General features: G+C 34.2%; 1 protein-coding gene across 2 annotated transcripts in view; it reads left to right on the forward strand.

The window, feature by feature from the left end:
• The window catches only part of DNTT (DNA nucleotidylexotransferase), a 114647-nt gene that overhangs the window by 10792 nt on the left and 87053 nt on the right, over nucleotides 1-16802 (forward strand). For both annotated transcript variants that reach the window (XM_083844007.1, XM_083844008.1), the window contains exons 3-6: nucleotides 532-660; nucleotides 11128-11298; nucleotides 12558-12629; nucleotides 15666-15789. In XM_083844007.1, the coding sequence (XP_083700133.1) occupies nucleotides 532-660; nucleotides 11128-11298; nucleotides 12558-12629; nucleotides 15666-15789 (496 nt within the window). The remainder of the gene's footprint in view (nucleotides 1-531; nucleotides 661-11127; nucleotides 11299-12557; nucleotides 12630-15665; nucleotides 15790-16802) is intronic.

Below are 16802 nucleotides of genomic sequence, written 5' to 3' on the forward strand. Positions count from 1 at the left end.
CAAACCAAAAAGTTTTGTTTTGGCTACAAGAAAAGAGTGTGGTTTTTAAAGTCATATAAATGTCAACCACTGAATCTAGACACAGACCAAAAGAAGTCAATTATTTGAGCATCTTTTTTTCTGATGTAACATCCCTGATTTTATATTGAATCATCTAGTGATTTCTGGAAAGAAAAGTTCTGTTCTTCCAACCTTATTGCTTTTTGTAGTTTTAAAATTTTACTTCAATAATAGTAGTATTCACTATGTAGAGAGATGTTTAAATGACAGTGCCATTGAAAACTCTCTGCAAGAATTTACCACCCAAAATGAAAAATTCAGGTAGTCACCAGGTAAACTTTTAACGTCAGTGAAGCTAATGTGAAGTTAAATGTTTTTTTTCTTAGAAAGGTGCTAAGAGCATTATTATTCTCTAACCACATTAAAAGATACCAATTTTGGGCTCAAGGAATATATTTTTGCTATTTTAAGCTATTTGGCAGATGTGCTACCCATTTTCCCCTGTGATCCTCCTTTGTTTATTCTTATTAGGAACAAGCAGATCGGTATCCTACTTTGAATACCCCTGAATCAGAAGTGCCATCATTCACTGCAAGCAAAGTATCCCAGTATTCGTGTCAAAGGAAAACAACTTTAAATAACTGCAACAAGAAATTCACGGTAAGACATATTCCATCCATGAAATAAAAACTAGGATAAGTAAAATAATACAGTACTTGTGTCCATACTATCTGTGGCACCTTAAGCAAATTCATGAGTTAAACAGCACAATGATAGCAATTAAAGAAGTTATAAATTTGCAATTTTTTTAATTAAAATTGAGTGCAAACTTAATTACATCATTTCAGCAATACTGAAAGCTTAACATTGTGGATCTTTAAATACACAAATAGCTTGTAAACACATTAATTTTAAAAACAAATGATAGAATAACATTCTGAAAATGTCTTTTGGCCTTTATTATTTAACAAGATGGAAATAATGATTAACAAATTTTAGTTTAGGTCAGTCCAAGATACTTCACAACTGCTCTGCTCCCTTCTCATTTGCCCAGGTGTTTAGTTCTTCTGAGTGTGGTTATAAGCTTCAGATTTCTACAGTTGCTTAATTGCAAAAACAGATTGAGTGAACAGTGCAATTACTTTAACATGAAAAAATCCTTACATTTTTCATCTAAATAGGTACCTAACAAACTGTCATATATCCTATTTAATGCTCTTACCATTACACAGTTCAGTAGGCATGAAGATCCTGAGATGTCTCAGGCTCCTCTTAACTTATTGTGCCTAATAGCTCCTTTTGGCTGGTGCTAGACTGTTCAATAGGAAACATTTGACATAGAGACTCTAATGTAATTTAGTCTGAACAAATCTGGCTTATATTTTGACTATAACATGAAACACCTCCTCATCTACCTAAAATTTTATGATTTATTTTGTTATTATTTATAATTTTTATACTTTTACTTTGTGTATGTGTGCCTATAAATACATGCAAACCTTACTAGTAAATGTTTGTAAGATTCATATAAAAAGACAAACAACAGAAAACAGTAATTTGAGAATAAAAAATGTTTACCATGTAAATATGAGAATTCAGAGTTAAAGCTAAGCCTAGACCAAATGTCTTGGTCTGGGAATACACCAAATTAACCTGAATTTTGCCTTGTAGCAATTCTATGAAATCCTCAATTATACCAATTATATAACAACATTTATGGTACTTAAGTAGATTAAACTTTTTCTTTACCTAAAAAAAAATCCCTTTTTGAGCAACCTGATCAGAATTCAGTTTTGACCCTGCTTTGAGCATGAGATTGGACTAGAGACTTCCTGAGGTCTCTTCCAGCCCCAATGCCTCCAGCATTACAAAAACTGCTGCTTTTGAAATGACTACTGTGTCTCTCCTTCTGCTAGAAAAGCAAGGCTGTGTATTGCCGTTATCATTTAGCCTCCTGAAAATGGCAATTCTTTTTCATTTTTAACAAAAATCAAATTCGTGTTGCCATAGGGAAAGATGTAGTATGGCCCAAAGATACCATAAAATGTGGCATTCACAGAGAGGTAAGAAGTAAGTGCCTTAATTCTACACTTGCTTACAATAGTGGAATGCAGTGGTTGTTCTGAAAGTGTACGGCTCTTTGTTGAATTTTCTGTATTAGGAAATTAATTGTCAGTACATTCAGAAGGCAAACAATTAAAGTAATTGTGATGGATAATGGCAATGTACAATGGCTACTCCTAGAAGGCATGAAGTTGTAGTATATCTTACAAAAAGATCCAGAAAAATTTATTGTCTTTTTTAATGATATGTTTTAAAATTAATTTTTTTTAATATCTAATCTCTTGCAAATTCTAACAGTATTTTTCTATTTTCAGACAATGAGTACTATAACTTTTTAAAATATATAGTTTTTCTTTAAACTGTTGAATTACTGAATATACTCCAAGATTCAGTTTAAACTTCAGTGGAAAACTACGATAACAGCAAAATATTTATTGAGTGGTTCCTGTTATACCTATGTTTCAACAGAGAGGCAGTCCCTAAATTACTTCCAGGTTTATCATTGCAGCAGCCTTAATGTCAGACTGCAACTTGTATTTGATAAGTGAATTGAGCTGAACACATTAGAAGCAGTGCAGTTTGAGACTCCCTTCTGTTATCCTATACATCAAACATTTCTGAGTCTGGGTAGAAATTAGGTTTTGTAGTGACAAAGGTGGCAGTTTTTCATCCTCCTACTTTGGGAGAAATTGGTCTTAGTTTATGCTGTATTTTATTTCTGGAGGTGGCACCGGACAAGCTGATAATGCATATGAGTCTGTCTAGCTGTCTAGCATCTGCATCTTGAAAGTCATAATGTAACTCCTTAGGGCTGTTGGTCTTTTTCCTCACAACCAAAGCTAGCAGTGACATCTGAAGGCTTTGGTGTTTATGGAGTGCAAGAGTCAGCCCATTCCCTAGAGACCTGCCAGTTTGTCTGCATAATGTTACAGGAGTCTTTCATTTTTTGCTGTTGTTCTGTGGGTCTTGTATTAAATCTGTAATTCATGCTCTTGAATTAAAAGTGTTCCAGCAGATTTTTCAGTGAAAGCACTTAGCAAATGCACTGAAGCATTGGTATAATTCACTTGTGCATGCTGCGGGCAGCCAACCATTAAATGACAGATTTTCCCTGGCTCGATGCCGTACGTCCTGAAAATGAGGTCCAATCCATCCTGAATTATGTTTTGATGATAGTATTTTGTTATAACAACTTTATTTTGTGAGACAGAGTTGTTCCTTCTTCTTACAGATTTACTGTTTTCTTTGCTTAGCTTGAAAATACTGGGGTTTTGATCTCGCCTATTAGAGGGGCACAGAGCTATTATGTGCTTATGCATTCTTGGGTGAACTCATTGGCTCTTCCTTTTACTGGGCTTTGCCCAGATACCCTGTATCAAATTCCTCTTCTGAATGTGTAGTAGTTATGTTTAAAATAGCATAGTAGTTACTTTTGACATCTTTTTCTCTCTTCATAAGAGCAAGAAAACAGTCGCTAATGTAGTAGTGATGTGCAGACAATGAGGCTGTGAATGTGCTAGCTTCTAGTGAGAGACACCGCTGGAGACTTGATTTTTTGAGATAATAACTGTAATTAGTGATCAGTTTTAATCTTGGATTCTGTTCTATATATATATTACAAAGAAATGCCATTGATGAAAATCAAATGGCAGAGATATTCAATGAGATATCATGAGGACAGTGTGGTGGTTTAGTGCACGCTAAACACAACCTCTATGTTCAGCTGTCCCGTGTTTCCTTTATTGTGTAAGATCCAGGAAATAACGTACAGAAAGTTGCAACAAATCAATTTTACATTATAGAAGAAACTACAGTAGGGTTGGCAAAAATGGTGCAAATGTGAAGTTTTCATGAATACGTTCACTGTGAGGCAAATAATTCCACCCACCCCCCCCCATTTATTTTTCTGAGGCTTGAGTAGCTCAGGAGGTCCTGTTTTTTGTATTAATAGATTGAGTATGTCAAATTACATGCCAAGGATGAAACAGTGGCATTATGTGGCAGCTTACGAAGGAGAAATGTAAGCAGTTCAGACTTGTGGGGGCCTCATGTAGTCTTTGGATCACCGTGCATCACACACCATGGCGTCATGATTCACAGGTTGAGAACTACTGCCATGGTATTAGTGATTTGGATGATTCAGGAGTGCACCTGAATGTGTAGCCTGGACTCTAACAGTTGAAATGTAGCTGTTCAGATGAGTAAAGATGCAAAACAAAGGGGTAAATCATTTTACAAGAGCCTGTACATTAATATGTTTATTTTACGTTTGTCTTAAACATTAATGTTATTTTTTGTAATGCTATTACAATGTTATTCTTTGCCTCATTTATAAATAGCTAGCCATCCTCCCCCTCTCCCACTAAAAATATACACTTGGGGGCTCCATTTTGTTTTCATGCGGTAAAATAAATGGAGTCATTCTGTTTTACCCAAGAGGGATTGTTAGATTTGAATATTAATACCAGACTGCAATAAAATTCAGAAATACATTCTTCTGTGAGGAAAATACAATTTAATTCTTACAGAAGAAACAAATTAAGTCAGAGGCAAATGGTTCTGTGATTCTGAGGCTTATCGCTAATGCTACTGAGTGTTACTCCACTTTGGCTGTTACTCATGGTAATGAGAATGCGAATGCTTAGCATGGGAAAGATGCCTGGTTTCCTTTCCACTCTGTTAGAGAAAAAAAAAATCCTTGTTTTATTTTCTCTTTTTGTACCTAAAGAAATATGTATGCGTTCTGTCAGTGACTCAAGCCTTTATTGTTATTCTGTTTTAAATCAGACCTCAGGAGAACCTCAACTTTAATTTTATGATGAACTTGTGAGCTCTGTAGGGAGAAAGCCATGAACTGAATACATACTCTAAATAACAGGTACTGTCTTACTGACATAGTTTAAAAAATCTCCAAACAATACATGAAATTTGCAAATTTTTTAGATGTATGTAAAGAGTATAGCTATCCAAAATGAACTAGTGGCTTGGTCTAAGGAGGAACTCTTTCTTCTCATTTTTAAGGTAAGTGGGAGGCTTCTCCCTAAAATACAGACAGAGTGTACACACCTGCACTTTTTGGCAACAAAAATTTGCATGTTTTCATCAATCCTATGCTGCTTTGTTTGACCATGTTAAAAAGGGTAATATACTTTAACATCTTGTTTCTCATTACCCTGTACAATTTTTTCTGCTCAAGGGCAGTGTGTTAGCTGATTGACAGTCTATCTGCATTGTTGTGCTCTATCAGCAAATTTTTTCTCACAAATGTCTTGTTTTCTTTCATATTATGTGGAAAAAAAACTTCTCAAGAGTACCACTCTGTTGTAAGAACTGAACCTGTTGCTGTTGGTTAATATGACGAGCAGCTGGAGTTAACATTTATTTCTAGTACACGTGTGTACAAGGACTCTAAGATCATGCACATTAAGATGCACATTATGCTATTGCTGTTATTCTCCATCTCTCAGTGACTTTGTTTCTCCAATTGATATAGCATGACATGATAAAATCATTGGCACTGGGTGAGTGTTGGGTTTTTCTGTTCAGTTCAAATACCAAAAAAGTCAGGAAAAAAAAAAATTCAGATTGAACAAAAATAGATTATTTTATTTAGCTGGAAATCCCTTTAGTCAATTCTACAGGTTGACTCAAATTCCTTAATCCTCCTTGAAATAAAAACTTGAAAGTATTTTGTCTCTGTGCATATAAAAGGTATGCACGCACACTCTGTGTCTCTTTCCATTGACTCTTGAAATTAAGATTTACACTGGAGAAAGTGAGAACAATGTTATTTGAAAGGATTCTTTATTCAAAATCTTTTTAAAATCACTTTAGTCAGTTTTTAATAGACACCAAATACTAGCAACAACAATGTTATGAGAACTAGAAAACATCCCTCAGATTTACAATTTACTAAATAAACTTGGAGTGTAAAACAGTGATTGAGAAGAAAAGCAATTTATCTCAAATTGTTCTTCTCAATATAATAGTCCTTGAATGAAGTATCATGTGGGATTTCTCCTTTTTTATTTTTTATTTTATTTTTTTATTTTTTTTATTTTTTAAGTACACTTTAAAATTTAGCTCTTTGGCAGGTTAAGTTCACCTCTACAGAAGTGTGGTATTGTTATTTTTTCATTTGTGTTGCAGTAGCATTTACAGGCTCAAGTAAGACAGAGGCTTTTTTTTATGAGATGCTGCACATTGTAAAAGACAATTCATACCCTGGAGAGTTCACAGCCCTAGTAGACAGCAAATGAAAGATAGCAAGGGAAACAATGGCAGGGAGGTATGAAGCAGCTTTTCAATGTCACATGGCAGAGGAACAGTGGATAGAGGCATGGAAATGTCAAAAGACAAGTGTCCTGTGCAAGAAGCTGTAATGCTTTCCTTGCAAAATAGATTAGATTTAAAATATTTTCTCAAAATACCTTTCTTATTATTATATTTTCCATTTTAATATTGGAAATTTCTGTTCTTGCAAAATTTTAGACAGGTTATTAAAGACTTTTGCAAGTAGTAGGGGAACTGATCTGAGTGTGATTTTTAGCATTTGCAATCTAATATTTTAGTGTACATTTTTACCTGTGCAAGATGCTTACTTGTAATTTTTTGTTCTTGATATTTTATCTATATTAAGTCTTAAATACCAAATGTTGAATAAGTCCCTCTATTTCTGTCAGCCCATCCATCTTCATAATTTTTACATAATTCATCAAAATCTCTGTGTGGTTTTGCATCTGACCAGCTTGGATCTGGAAGCTATTCCATCCTTGAATATTTCCACAGCCCTTGTCTCACCAGTGCACATTCCACAGTTTCAGGCAGAGATGGAAAATTTTCAGTAAAAAGGTTTAAAAAATAAAATAAAGAGCTGAAGTGTAGCCCAGCTATCTTTCACATTTAATTAAAGTAGCCTCTGAAGAATACTCAGGAGAGAATGAAAATCCCACATGTTGGAAGTCTTAGAAATTTAGTTTCCTGTTGCACTAGTATCTTTGAAACAGGCAATCTGTGTATTCATTTAACTGATAAAGAAGTTGGCAAGGTGCTTAATGTATAAAGTACCAAGGTTTAGAATAACGTAGGGGTCAGTAACTTTCCTTTTTATATCACTGTAAATAGATTTCACCAGTGATTTATAGATTGCAAGCTTTTTCTTAGCTAATATGAGTTTCATGTGCTTTTCTCCTCTGGAATATTATAATATTATCCAATATAGACTATAAGACTGAATAGACTGCAACTCCACTTGGAAATCAGTTGCTTTCTTTTTCTTAAAGCAGAAAGATTTTATCAAAAAGAATGTCAAAAGCAGTTTCATGTAAAAAGATAGATTTGTAATTAATTGCTGTATTTGCAGGCAGTGTTTTGTATGGGGAACAATACATATTCAATACTATTTAATTGTTTATTTAAAATAGCTTAACTCTGCAAAGGTAGGAAAACACTGAATAATGCAAACTAGAATGACAAAAACACCTTGATTATATTTTCTCATTGACTGTCAACAGTCTCTGAGTAAAATGCTACATGTGATTGCGTTTTCCAGTAATGGTGGTGACATATCTTTTCTGAAAATTTCCCACCCACCAGCAGAAGCGGGCTAGTACCTCTCTAAATCAGCAGTGGTACTGGTATACACAGACACATTTATCCTGATGGTTTATTCTTCAGTGTAGAATAAGTCTATTTAAGTGCCCACAGGAGCGGCCTCCTATTTGGATTGACACGAAACTTTCCTAGACTTTTTGAGCTTTCTAATCAAGATGAGTTTGCTAGTCTGTCATTACAACTTCCTGCTGAGCAGGCACTTACAATAATTGTTTTCTATGTGTTTGTATAGATTATTTTAGAAGACAACACCTATAACTTTTTGGTTCTGTTTCCTGATTAATTCTGCTAGGGTTAAGCTGCACTAAGACATTTATTACCAAACACTTCTTTTTTGAGCATTCATGTGCATTCGTTGTAAAGAGAGAAAAAGAAGGGAAAGGTAATCACAATTTTGTGACTGGAAATGTAAACCTCACTTAAAGCAAAAAATAGTATCTTAATTTTCCTAAATGATAGGAAAGGATCTTTGAAGCTGATAAAGAACAGAAAGAAGAACTTGGAAGAACAACTGCCTCCTCCCCCACGACCCCCCACCCCCACAAAAAAAAAAAAAAAAAAAAAAAGAGGAAACACCTGACCCTTTCAATTCCTTATTCCAGAGGGCTAGTTGAACTTAGATAGTGGCAGAAACTTCCGGATCAAGCATCTTGCTAAACAACTCTCTACCTCAAAGAGGTCTTTCATGATTTGTTATGAAAATGGAATTGCACAGCACTTACTAGGCTGATAAATAGCTGATAAATAAGTATTCAGTTAAGGGGCGGATTCCTTTAGTGAGATGGACAGAGATCCTCAGAGATTAATTACTTAATCCCTTACTCTCAAAGACTTGATTATTTTTTTAAGGGTCTTACTAAGTGAGTGTTCACTCAGAAACCAGGACCCTATTTGCTTCAGGGAAGTCTTTGAAAACCAATCCAGCTAAATAGAACTTATGTATGAGCTATTCCTTGAAGATAAACTGGTTTGTCTGGGATTTCTTCTCCTAGAGGAGGAAAGAAAATAGAGCTATTTCAACAGATGGGCTCCAGAACAGATCAACTTTTGCATTAATGGCTTATAGCAATATTAATGGATATCACACAAAGGAGCTGATAAATTAGATGCAGAAGGTACTGCTAGTTGAGTACATATTAATTGTGAGTAAAGAAAGATCCAGAGAACAGTGAAAACAAATCACCCTAAAAGGGAAAGTAAACCTTGAGTGAAATGTCTGCTTCAGTATTCTGATAATGTTTTGTACAGATGTGAAGATGCAGAATGCTTTAATACGGTAGCACCAAAAAAAAAGGAGAAATTGAAGTATTTTTGTTCATCTAAGGTATGTGTTTCTTTTAAAGGGATACCAATCCAATTGAGATCTCAGGTTTTTATTTGAGAGAAAAGCTTTGAAAATCCTATGGTTAGTAGAGATATTTTCTTCAAGATTTTGATTAAATCATTTTGATTCAATGAGACCAGAATGTTTATAATCTGAACAATGTATCAGATGATTTATTTTTCTAGAACTGACTAAACTGAATTAAATGTAATATGTAAGCAATCTACGCTCACTCTGTAAAAGTTCTTCGTGTTTAATGATCTAAATGATTGTAGCTCGTGTGTTTTTGTTGCATAAATCAGGCTGTATTCCTTCAGTGCGGGATGACAGATGCTGTTCTCAGTTCTGTGGAGGGTAATGAAGGAACCGTTTCACTGGGTTTGCCGTCACCTCAGTCAGTGAGAGAGGAACTTACTCCAGCTCACCTGCAAGTATTATGCATGTAGTAGTGCAAGTATTATAGGTTGTTACATGGCTTTATCTTTCAATATAAAGCACATTAATGCAAAGAAAAAAAAAGGCAAAATATTTTTGTTGTTGGTTTTGTTTAAATTATATAACGATGGACTTAATCAAAAATGAAACAAAATATAAGCCTCAATATGAACATTGCTCCCATAAACACTGAGGGTAGGAAAAAAATGTTTAATTTTTTCCCTCCTACTATCCATTGCAGTCACTGTTTTAGTAAGTCATTTGCTGTCTTTTGGTATCTGTATTACAGAGTGATTATTCATCCTTATTCTTAAAACATTTCTGAAGAGACACTTGGACTATAGCTCAGTGAAGTGTAATTGCGGGCAGATGCACACTGAGAGCCAGCTCTTTATTATTTTGTAATGTCTCATGGGTCAAAGAAGAAGTAGGAGTAAGCTGGAAGATAGGGAGGATATGCAACAACTCATAAGTATAGCAGGACGTATGGCCTTTTCGAGGCTGGGATCAGGTAGCTGCTCTTGGGAGACTGATGAGGAAGAAATGGGATCTCCTGCAGGGATGCAAGACCCTATGCAGTGCAGGAGCTTTGCAAGGCTTACTAATCATATTTTTTTATGGTCGTACCTAGCCTGTCCTGTACCATTTGAGTGGTGCATAGGGGCATCCTTAACAGCCAGGTGCAGGATGCATTTTAGATAAATACTTTGAACACTCGAAGTGTCTTCTGGAGATGGTGTACTCTGAAAATCTCAGAAGAAATCACTTAATTTTGCAGCCTTGAAAAATTTTTGAGGTTTTGTGCAAGGCTTCATTAAGAACTCAGATTTCCAGCTTCTAATCAGCTGGAAGCCTTCAGAAGTTCTTATGTTACAGGTTATTCTCTCTCACACACACAGTACATTTATTTTCTCTTGAAACACAGTATTCCTCATAAGGGAACCAAAAAGCTCTCTCTTCTCCACCACGTGATCTGTTCATTTCATTTCTAAAAGTGGCTGATATATATATAGTTGGAGGGATGGTGGTGTGGTGGTGGTGGGGTAGGTAGAGAGGCTCCAAAACTTCATAAATGACTTCTGGATAGTTTAAAAAAAAAAATTATACTGGCAATCTTCAAGTACATTTGAGTGCAATATCTACAATAAACCAGTCCATGGATAGTTGAAGAAAAGTTTTTCCTCTTTGTATAGATCACACCACTGAAAAGTGTAAGGAAAATGTGGGTTTGTTCCTTACATTACTAAATAGAAGAACAGCTACAAGTTCAAAACAGTGGTTTACTAGTATCACCACAGACTCCTATTTGGTTGCACTTGAAAATGAAGATGTTGTGTACTAACCTGTTGGATTACTTACATTTGTGCCCAATTGTAAAAGTTAGGTTGTTATTTCACATTGTTTTATGAGATCTGCATGGAATATGGAAAGTTTATCTCACAAAAGATTTTAAATTTTGAACTTCTCCTAAATCAAAATCTTTTCTTATATTTGACTCTAAAATATAATTTTTATGATACCTGAGAAATTTTAAGTGGTTAGATAATTATGCTGAATTTATGTGAGGAACTCTGTCTTTTCACTCTATCACAAAGAAATCTTGAATTAGTATACAAAGTAATCCTTAAGTAATATACTGAATACTTTAAGCTTTTACTAACATTTTGTACCCCCTTTTTCCCTTCTCCCAGGATGCCTTTGAGATAATGGCTGAAAATTATGAATTCAAAGAAAATGAAATATTTTGTCTGGAATTTCTGAGAGCAGCTTCTGTGCTAAAATCTCTTCCATTTCCAGTAACCAGAATGAGAGAAATACAAGGGTTGCCCTGCATGGGAGATCAAGTCAGAGATGTTATTGAGGTAACATACCTTTTAATTCTTATCCAGTTAATTCTTTTACAGATCTACTTTTAGAGATCACAGACTGCAGTATAGATATTTGGTGTGTATTTACACACCATTATGTATTTCCTTTAATAAAAATATATCATCCTTGTTACTAAGAACGCAATGATTTCTGGAAACCTTTCATAGTAATATAAAGCTCTGAAACTGAACTTATGAGTTTCCCTTATGAATGAAGTTATTTCCTGAATAAGTACTGTTAAATAAATAATAGATTGTGATTATTGTGTGCCATTTTAAAGGCCCACTCTGATTTGGATGTGGTAGTTTAACTGGTAATAGTTTTGCTCATGTGACATCTTCTACCTTGGCAACATCACTTTTCTCACTTGAATGCTTTATTGGAAATACTATTTTTAACAAACTGGTAAATATTTTAGCACTTTAATGTTAAATCCCACCTTGCTGTGAATAGCAGAGCCTTTTACCTAGATGAAGCATGAACTTTGCATTCTTATTGGGACTTTGAGTATTCGCTACATTTTTCTTTAATTCTTGGCCTTTTCAGGACTACACATCTCAGGTACTCTTATTCCAGCAGGCAGCTGATTTGAGTGTCTCCACTGTCTGCAGAGGTCATTGCTGGGTGTTTTGTTTCACTTCTGCCTCACTCCACCAGTTAAGAGAGTAGCCACTGAAGAGCTCTTTGTACCTACTACCTGAGGGCTGGGAATTCAATTATGGTTCTACGGAAAGTAGAAGAAATTTATTTTTTTCTTGTTTGTTTTGCTTTGCTCTTTTTTTTCTTTTTTTTTTTCTTTTTATCTGAGAGATTGGAGGAACTGTACACTCAAGAAAAATATATCTGGTCTTAAAAATGTTCTTACTTTTAAGAGAAGTAAACTCTAGCAACAAAATTTAATTTTCAGGACAGATCATTGATATCTTATGATAAATAACTTTTCTGGCTGTGAATTTATGAGTAAATAAGTACTGTGAAATATATTCAGTGGTCCCAGTTTCTACTTCATCCTTGAGAAAATATATGAGTAAATAAGTACTGTGAAATTCATTGTGTGGTCTTAGTTTCTCCTTTATCCTTCAGTAATTTCTGTGTCAAAAAGGATTGCAGAATTTAATCCTGTTGGAATATAATGATGCACTCAATAAGGATGCTCTCCATGTTTTTACAAGTTGATAAGATTTTCCATTAGATGATTTTACTACATCTTACTGTAATCTTGATTTTAAAAATAACATTTTTATTTGTTTAGGAGATTATTGAAGATGGAGAGAGTTCTAGAGCTAAAGATGTGTTAAATGATGAACGATACAAATCATTTAAGGTAAATCTTTTGAGATTTGTTGCTGTTTATTTAAAATTGAGTATATGTTTCTCTGTTTAATAGGGCTTAGACATGACGATCTATTTTACAGTAAAGGAACACCAAGTATAAAGAAAGAAAAGATCTTGACTAAATACAATGGGAAAGAGAGTATAATGGTGAAATCAGCTACCTTTATAATTAGCATGATGTATACGCAGCTGCTCTTAAGCTTAAACTAAAAATCTCTTTTTCCTTAAAACTATTGTTATGCATACTCTTTGCTGTAAGTTTAACCCAATGTTTGTTCTTGCCTTTTTTTTTTTTCTCCCTATGTTAGCCTGTTATTTTAACCCTATGCCATTTTTTCTGGCATTAAGAAAATACTGGGTGAAGAAGTTGACTCAGTTCTATTTTAATTCTCTTTTGTGTGAGGCAAAAGAAAGAGGACTGGAGATGTTTCTTTATATTGTAGGTTGAGATACATGGTCACATTTCTGCATAGTTACAGGGAATCCAGAACATAAGTACTGCAATTTCAGTTTCCTAAATATTCAGTGAATTCTCCACTGGAAAAATAAATATTGGAAATATATATTTTCAATTTTATCTGCAGTTTTAACCTCTAAAAATAATCTCTGTGTTTTCTGAAAAAAATAAATCAGAGTAAAAGGAATGGGACTGTTTAATTTCCACCATTTTATTCACTTTTACTTGAGCCATTCAAAGGCATTTCCATTCTCTCAGAGTCATAATACTGGTATGAAAGGATGTTCAAAGATGTTTGTTGATGTTGTCTGTAACAATGTTCAGAAAAGAGGTGTAGATTCACATATGTAGCAGGATTCAGGAACCAGACTTACTTATTAATGGTAGTAAAAATTGAGGATCAACAATTGAATACTATGTTTCAGAGTTTAAGAATATTTTTTAAAGATTAGAATAAAACCTATCAGGGGACAAATTATGGCCAGTATGCTTTATGCATTGTTTCACATTCCAAATTACAACAAAGCAATGTGGATCTTTTTTTTAGTTGAGCTTTTCAACATTTTGACTAAACTGGCTGTAGCCTGTCCTTCACAACATTTTTTTTATGTGTATGCAGGTAAGTAAAGAAGAATCTCATGATATTAGCACATTCCTAAATTTTAGTGTTTAACTTGGTTCTGGTAACTGTTGCAAATCACTCATCATGACTTTAAAGATCGCCAGAGGTCACAGTGTCACAATTATCAAACCACTGAAATTAATTATATGGTCTACGTTTTACATGTAGGGTACACGAATGACATGGTTAGGTCTCTTCCTTATGGAAGTGCTGCAGTGGACAAGTTGATATAATTCACTTTTATCAGATGAAAAAAGAGCAATGATTGTGTCCAGAATTGAAGAAATGGGCCCGTTACACACTACACTCTTGCAGTGTCTTCAAATTGACATCTATGAATCTACTGAATAATTATGGATCTTATTATGGAAGATTACCCCCCACCACCCCCCACGAATTTAGACGACGACATAAAATCAATTTTCTTTAGTTCTCTATACCCACATTAATTAAATTTCTTGGAATTGTTCTATATTCAGTAATAGATCCTTTTGAAAATGCAGCAGTAGCAGAAACATTATAAGATAGTAATCAAAGTATTTAAAATCATTCTTTCATAAATGCCCATGTTTCAGACAAAGAATAGGTAATTTCATCCATTATATGCAAATATAGGATAATTCCTATTTAATATTATCCAAGATTTTCATCTTTTTTTTTGTTTGTTTGTTTAATCTTGATTATTTCCAAGGATTTAATTTCATTAGAAAAAACACAAAATAAAATAGCATGGTTGGAATTCAGAGGTTGTAGATTCGGTGGAAAATGTCAATTATTAGCATCACAAATAGCTACTCAGTGAATTCCATAAAAGCACAATGAAACTATTGAGAGCTTCTGTATTGACAAAGTGAAGATAAAGAACATGCTTTTGGGCATGCATGAAGGTTTTTCCTCTTGCTTTCATATTGCTGTTCATCTGTGATATTGATCCACTGAATAATGCTGTGACATTTTTGCTTTAAAACTTTTTTTGGGGGAATAAGTTCAAAAAATGACTTTGGAATTAATGGGATATGACCATACTAAAACTTTGGGGTGGTAGATTTTTTATTATTATTATTATATTATTATTATTATTATTATTATTATTATTTTTCCCTCTATGGGCAGAATAGTGAAATCTGTACTCCAAATAAGACTGATAGGATTTTAGTTTGGCTCAGTACTGAAGTACTGTAAGACTGTTTATAATATGCAAGCAAAGAGAAATGATCTCTCCATTTATACTTGCAATTGAATTCCATTTTGGAAAAGAATGTTTGACACAACCTCCAAACATATGTGTTTTACAGAATGTAGTATAAAAAATATTTTTATGTACTTTATATGCTTATAGCCTTTATACGCTTACCATCTGTTTCTGTGTACTATTGAGACATTGCCCTCAATGCAGAATTAAAGAGCTGCAGGGTGCCCAGTTACCCCATCTCTCCAGCCTGCAGTGTCACCAGCATCATGTATACAACTTAGAGCTTCTAATGAATAAAATACAAAATTATAATTTCAGTCAAATTAGGCAGTGTTGAGACATCTCTTGTTCTATGAAATTTGCGTGAGGGAATCCAGCTACCTAAAATATTGCAAAATATTTGCATTTCTTATTTTTGCAGTAAAAACAAAGGCTACTGTCCTTATTTCAACCCTTTGTTGAAAGTTTGCATTTAACTAAATCACGCAAAGATGCTGGGCATACTACCTTATTATTTTTTAGATTTCACTTTGATGAGAACAGCTCACATATCAAAACAATTGTCTGCTGAATATAACTATGCAAAGAAAGGATGATGTATCTGCATATATGCAATATGCTATTCTTTATCTTCAATATAGGATACATTCTGTCCACTATTTCCACTGTGAAACCACCTTGTTACTGACTTATTATTAATTTACCACTCCTTTAGAAAACAGTATTGAAATATGTGTTCTTCTATTGACCTTAGCAATTTACTTCAGTCTTTGGAGTGGGAGTGAAGACATCTGAAAAATGGTTCAGAATGGGTTTACGAACTCTAGAAGAGGTAAAAGCTGATAAGACCCTGAAGCTGTCAAAAATGCAGAGAGCAGGTAAGGTGCAAGTCCCATTAAAAACTCAGTATCTCTGCCATCTGAGAACTTGAAAACAGAATCAGAGGAGGAGGCAGTGGCAGCACAGTTCACTTATAAATTCATTTTCTTGCTGCAGCACCTTTGGAATATTATATTATTAGGTTAAAATAATATTTGAGGTAACAGGGCATCCTAAAATGGTGTCATTCAACAGCTATGAATATGCACTTTTGAAAATACCTACTCAGATATCCAATGAAATCCACTTTTATACACAAAATTATTAATGAGTCATTAATGCACAGTCTGTGAAAATAACTTCCAACATTAGGAAAACCCAGAACTACTTTTCAGAGGAGACCCATCTTGTTCAAGGCAGCCCTACTCCAGTAATAAATCAAGACTTTTCATAAAATATATAATAAATTGCTTGCAAAATTACCTCCATAATCCTGGCACATCTTAACTTCAAAGTTTTAAATGTGATAAAATGAACAATGTTGCTTACCCACAGATTTTTTTGTGTGCAATTTCCCGAAGTAAAGGAACCCATTTTAAGAAAGCTATACTATACGTTAAGAAAATGAGATTATATAACATGACATTAAAATCATGTAACTTTATTTTTGTACTAAATCCCTGTATTTTATATCATTTTAGAATCCTTAGATTCTAAATCAGAAGGTTTGTGATCAGGCGTAAAGAAAGCTGGGATATTTCATATACTCTGAGCCCCTTGCTTGGGTAAACCACCATTTCAGGAAGACTCCAAGACTTCCCTTTAAAGCAGAACATCCAGAATCCCAATTGTTGCAGACTGATAGGGAAGTGAGAGTAATTCAGGTTCCTGAGTCAAGTTCTCAGCGAGTGGAAACACCGTATTACTACTACCCTGACTACTATGTTTTTAAATTTTAACAGCTCTTCTTATAAATTATAATGACGAAGATGGGCCAGGTAAGAAGCTGTCTCCTGCCTGTTATTCCTCCATAGTCAGAGCAGGAGGCTGACTCTAGGAATGGTGGGGAGGA

The sequence above is a fragment of the Anser anser genome (assembly GCF_964211835.1).
Source record: "Anser anser genome assembly, chromosome: 7".
In the NCBI taxonomy this organism is placed as follows: Eukaryota; Metazoa; Chordata; class Aves; order Anseriformes; family Anatidae; genus Anser; species Anser anser.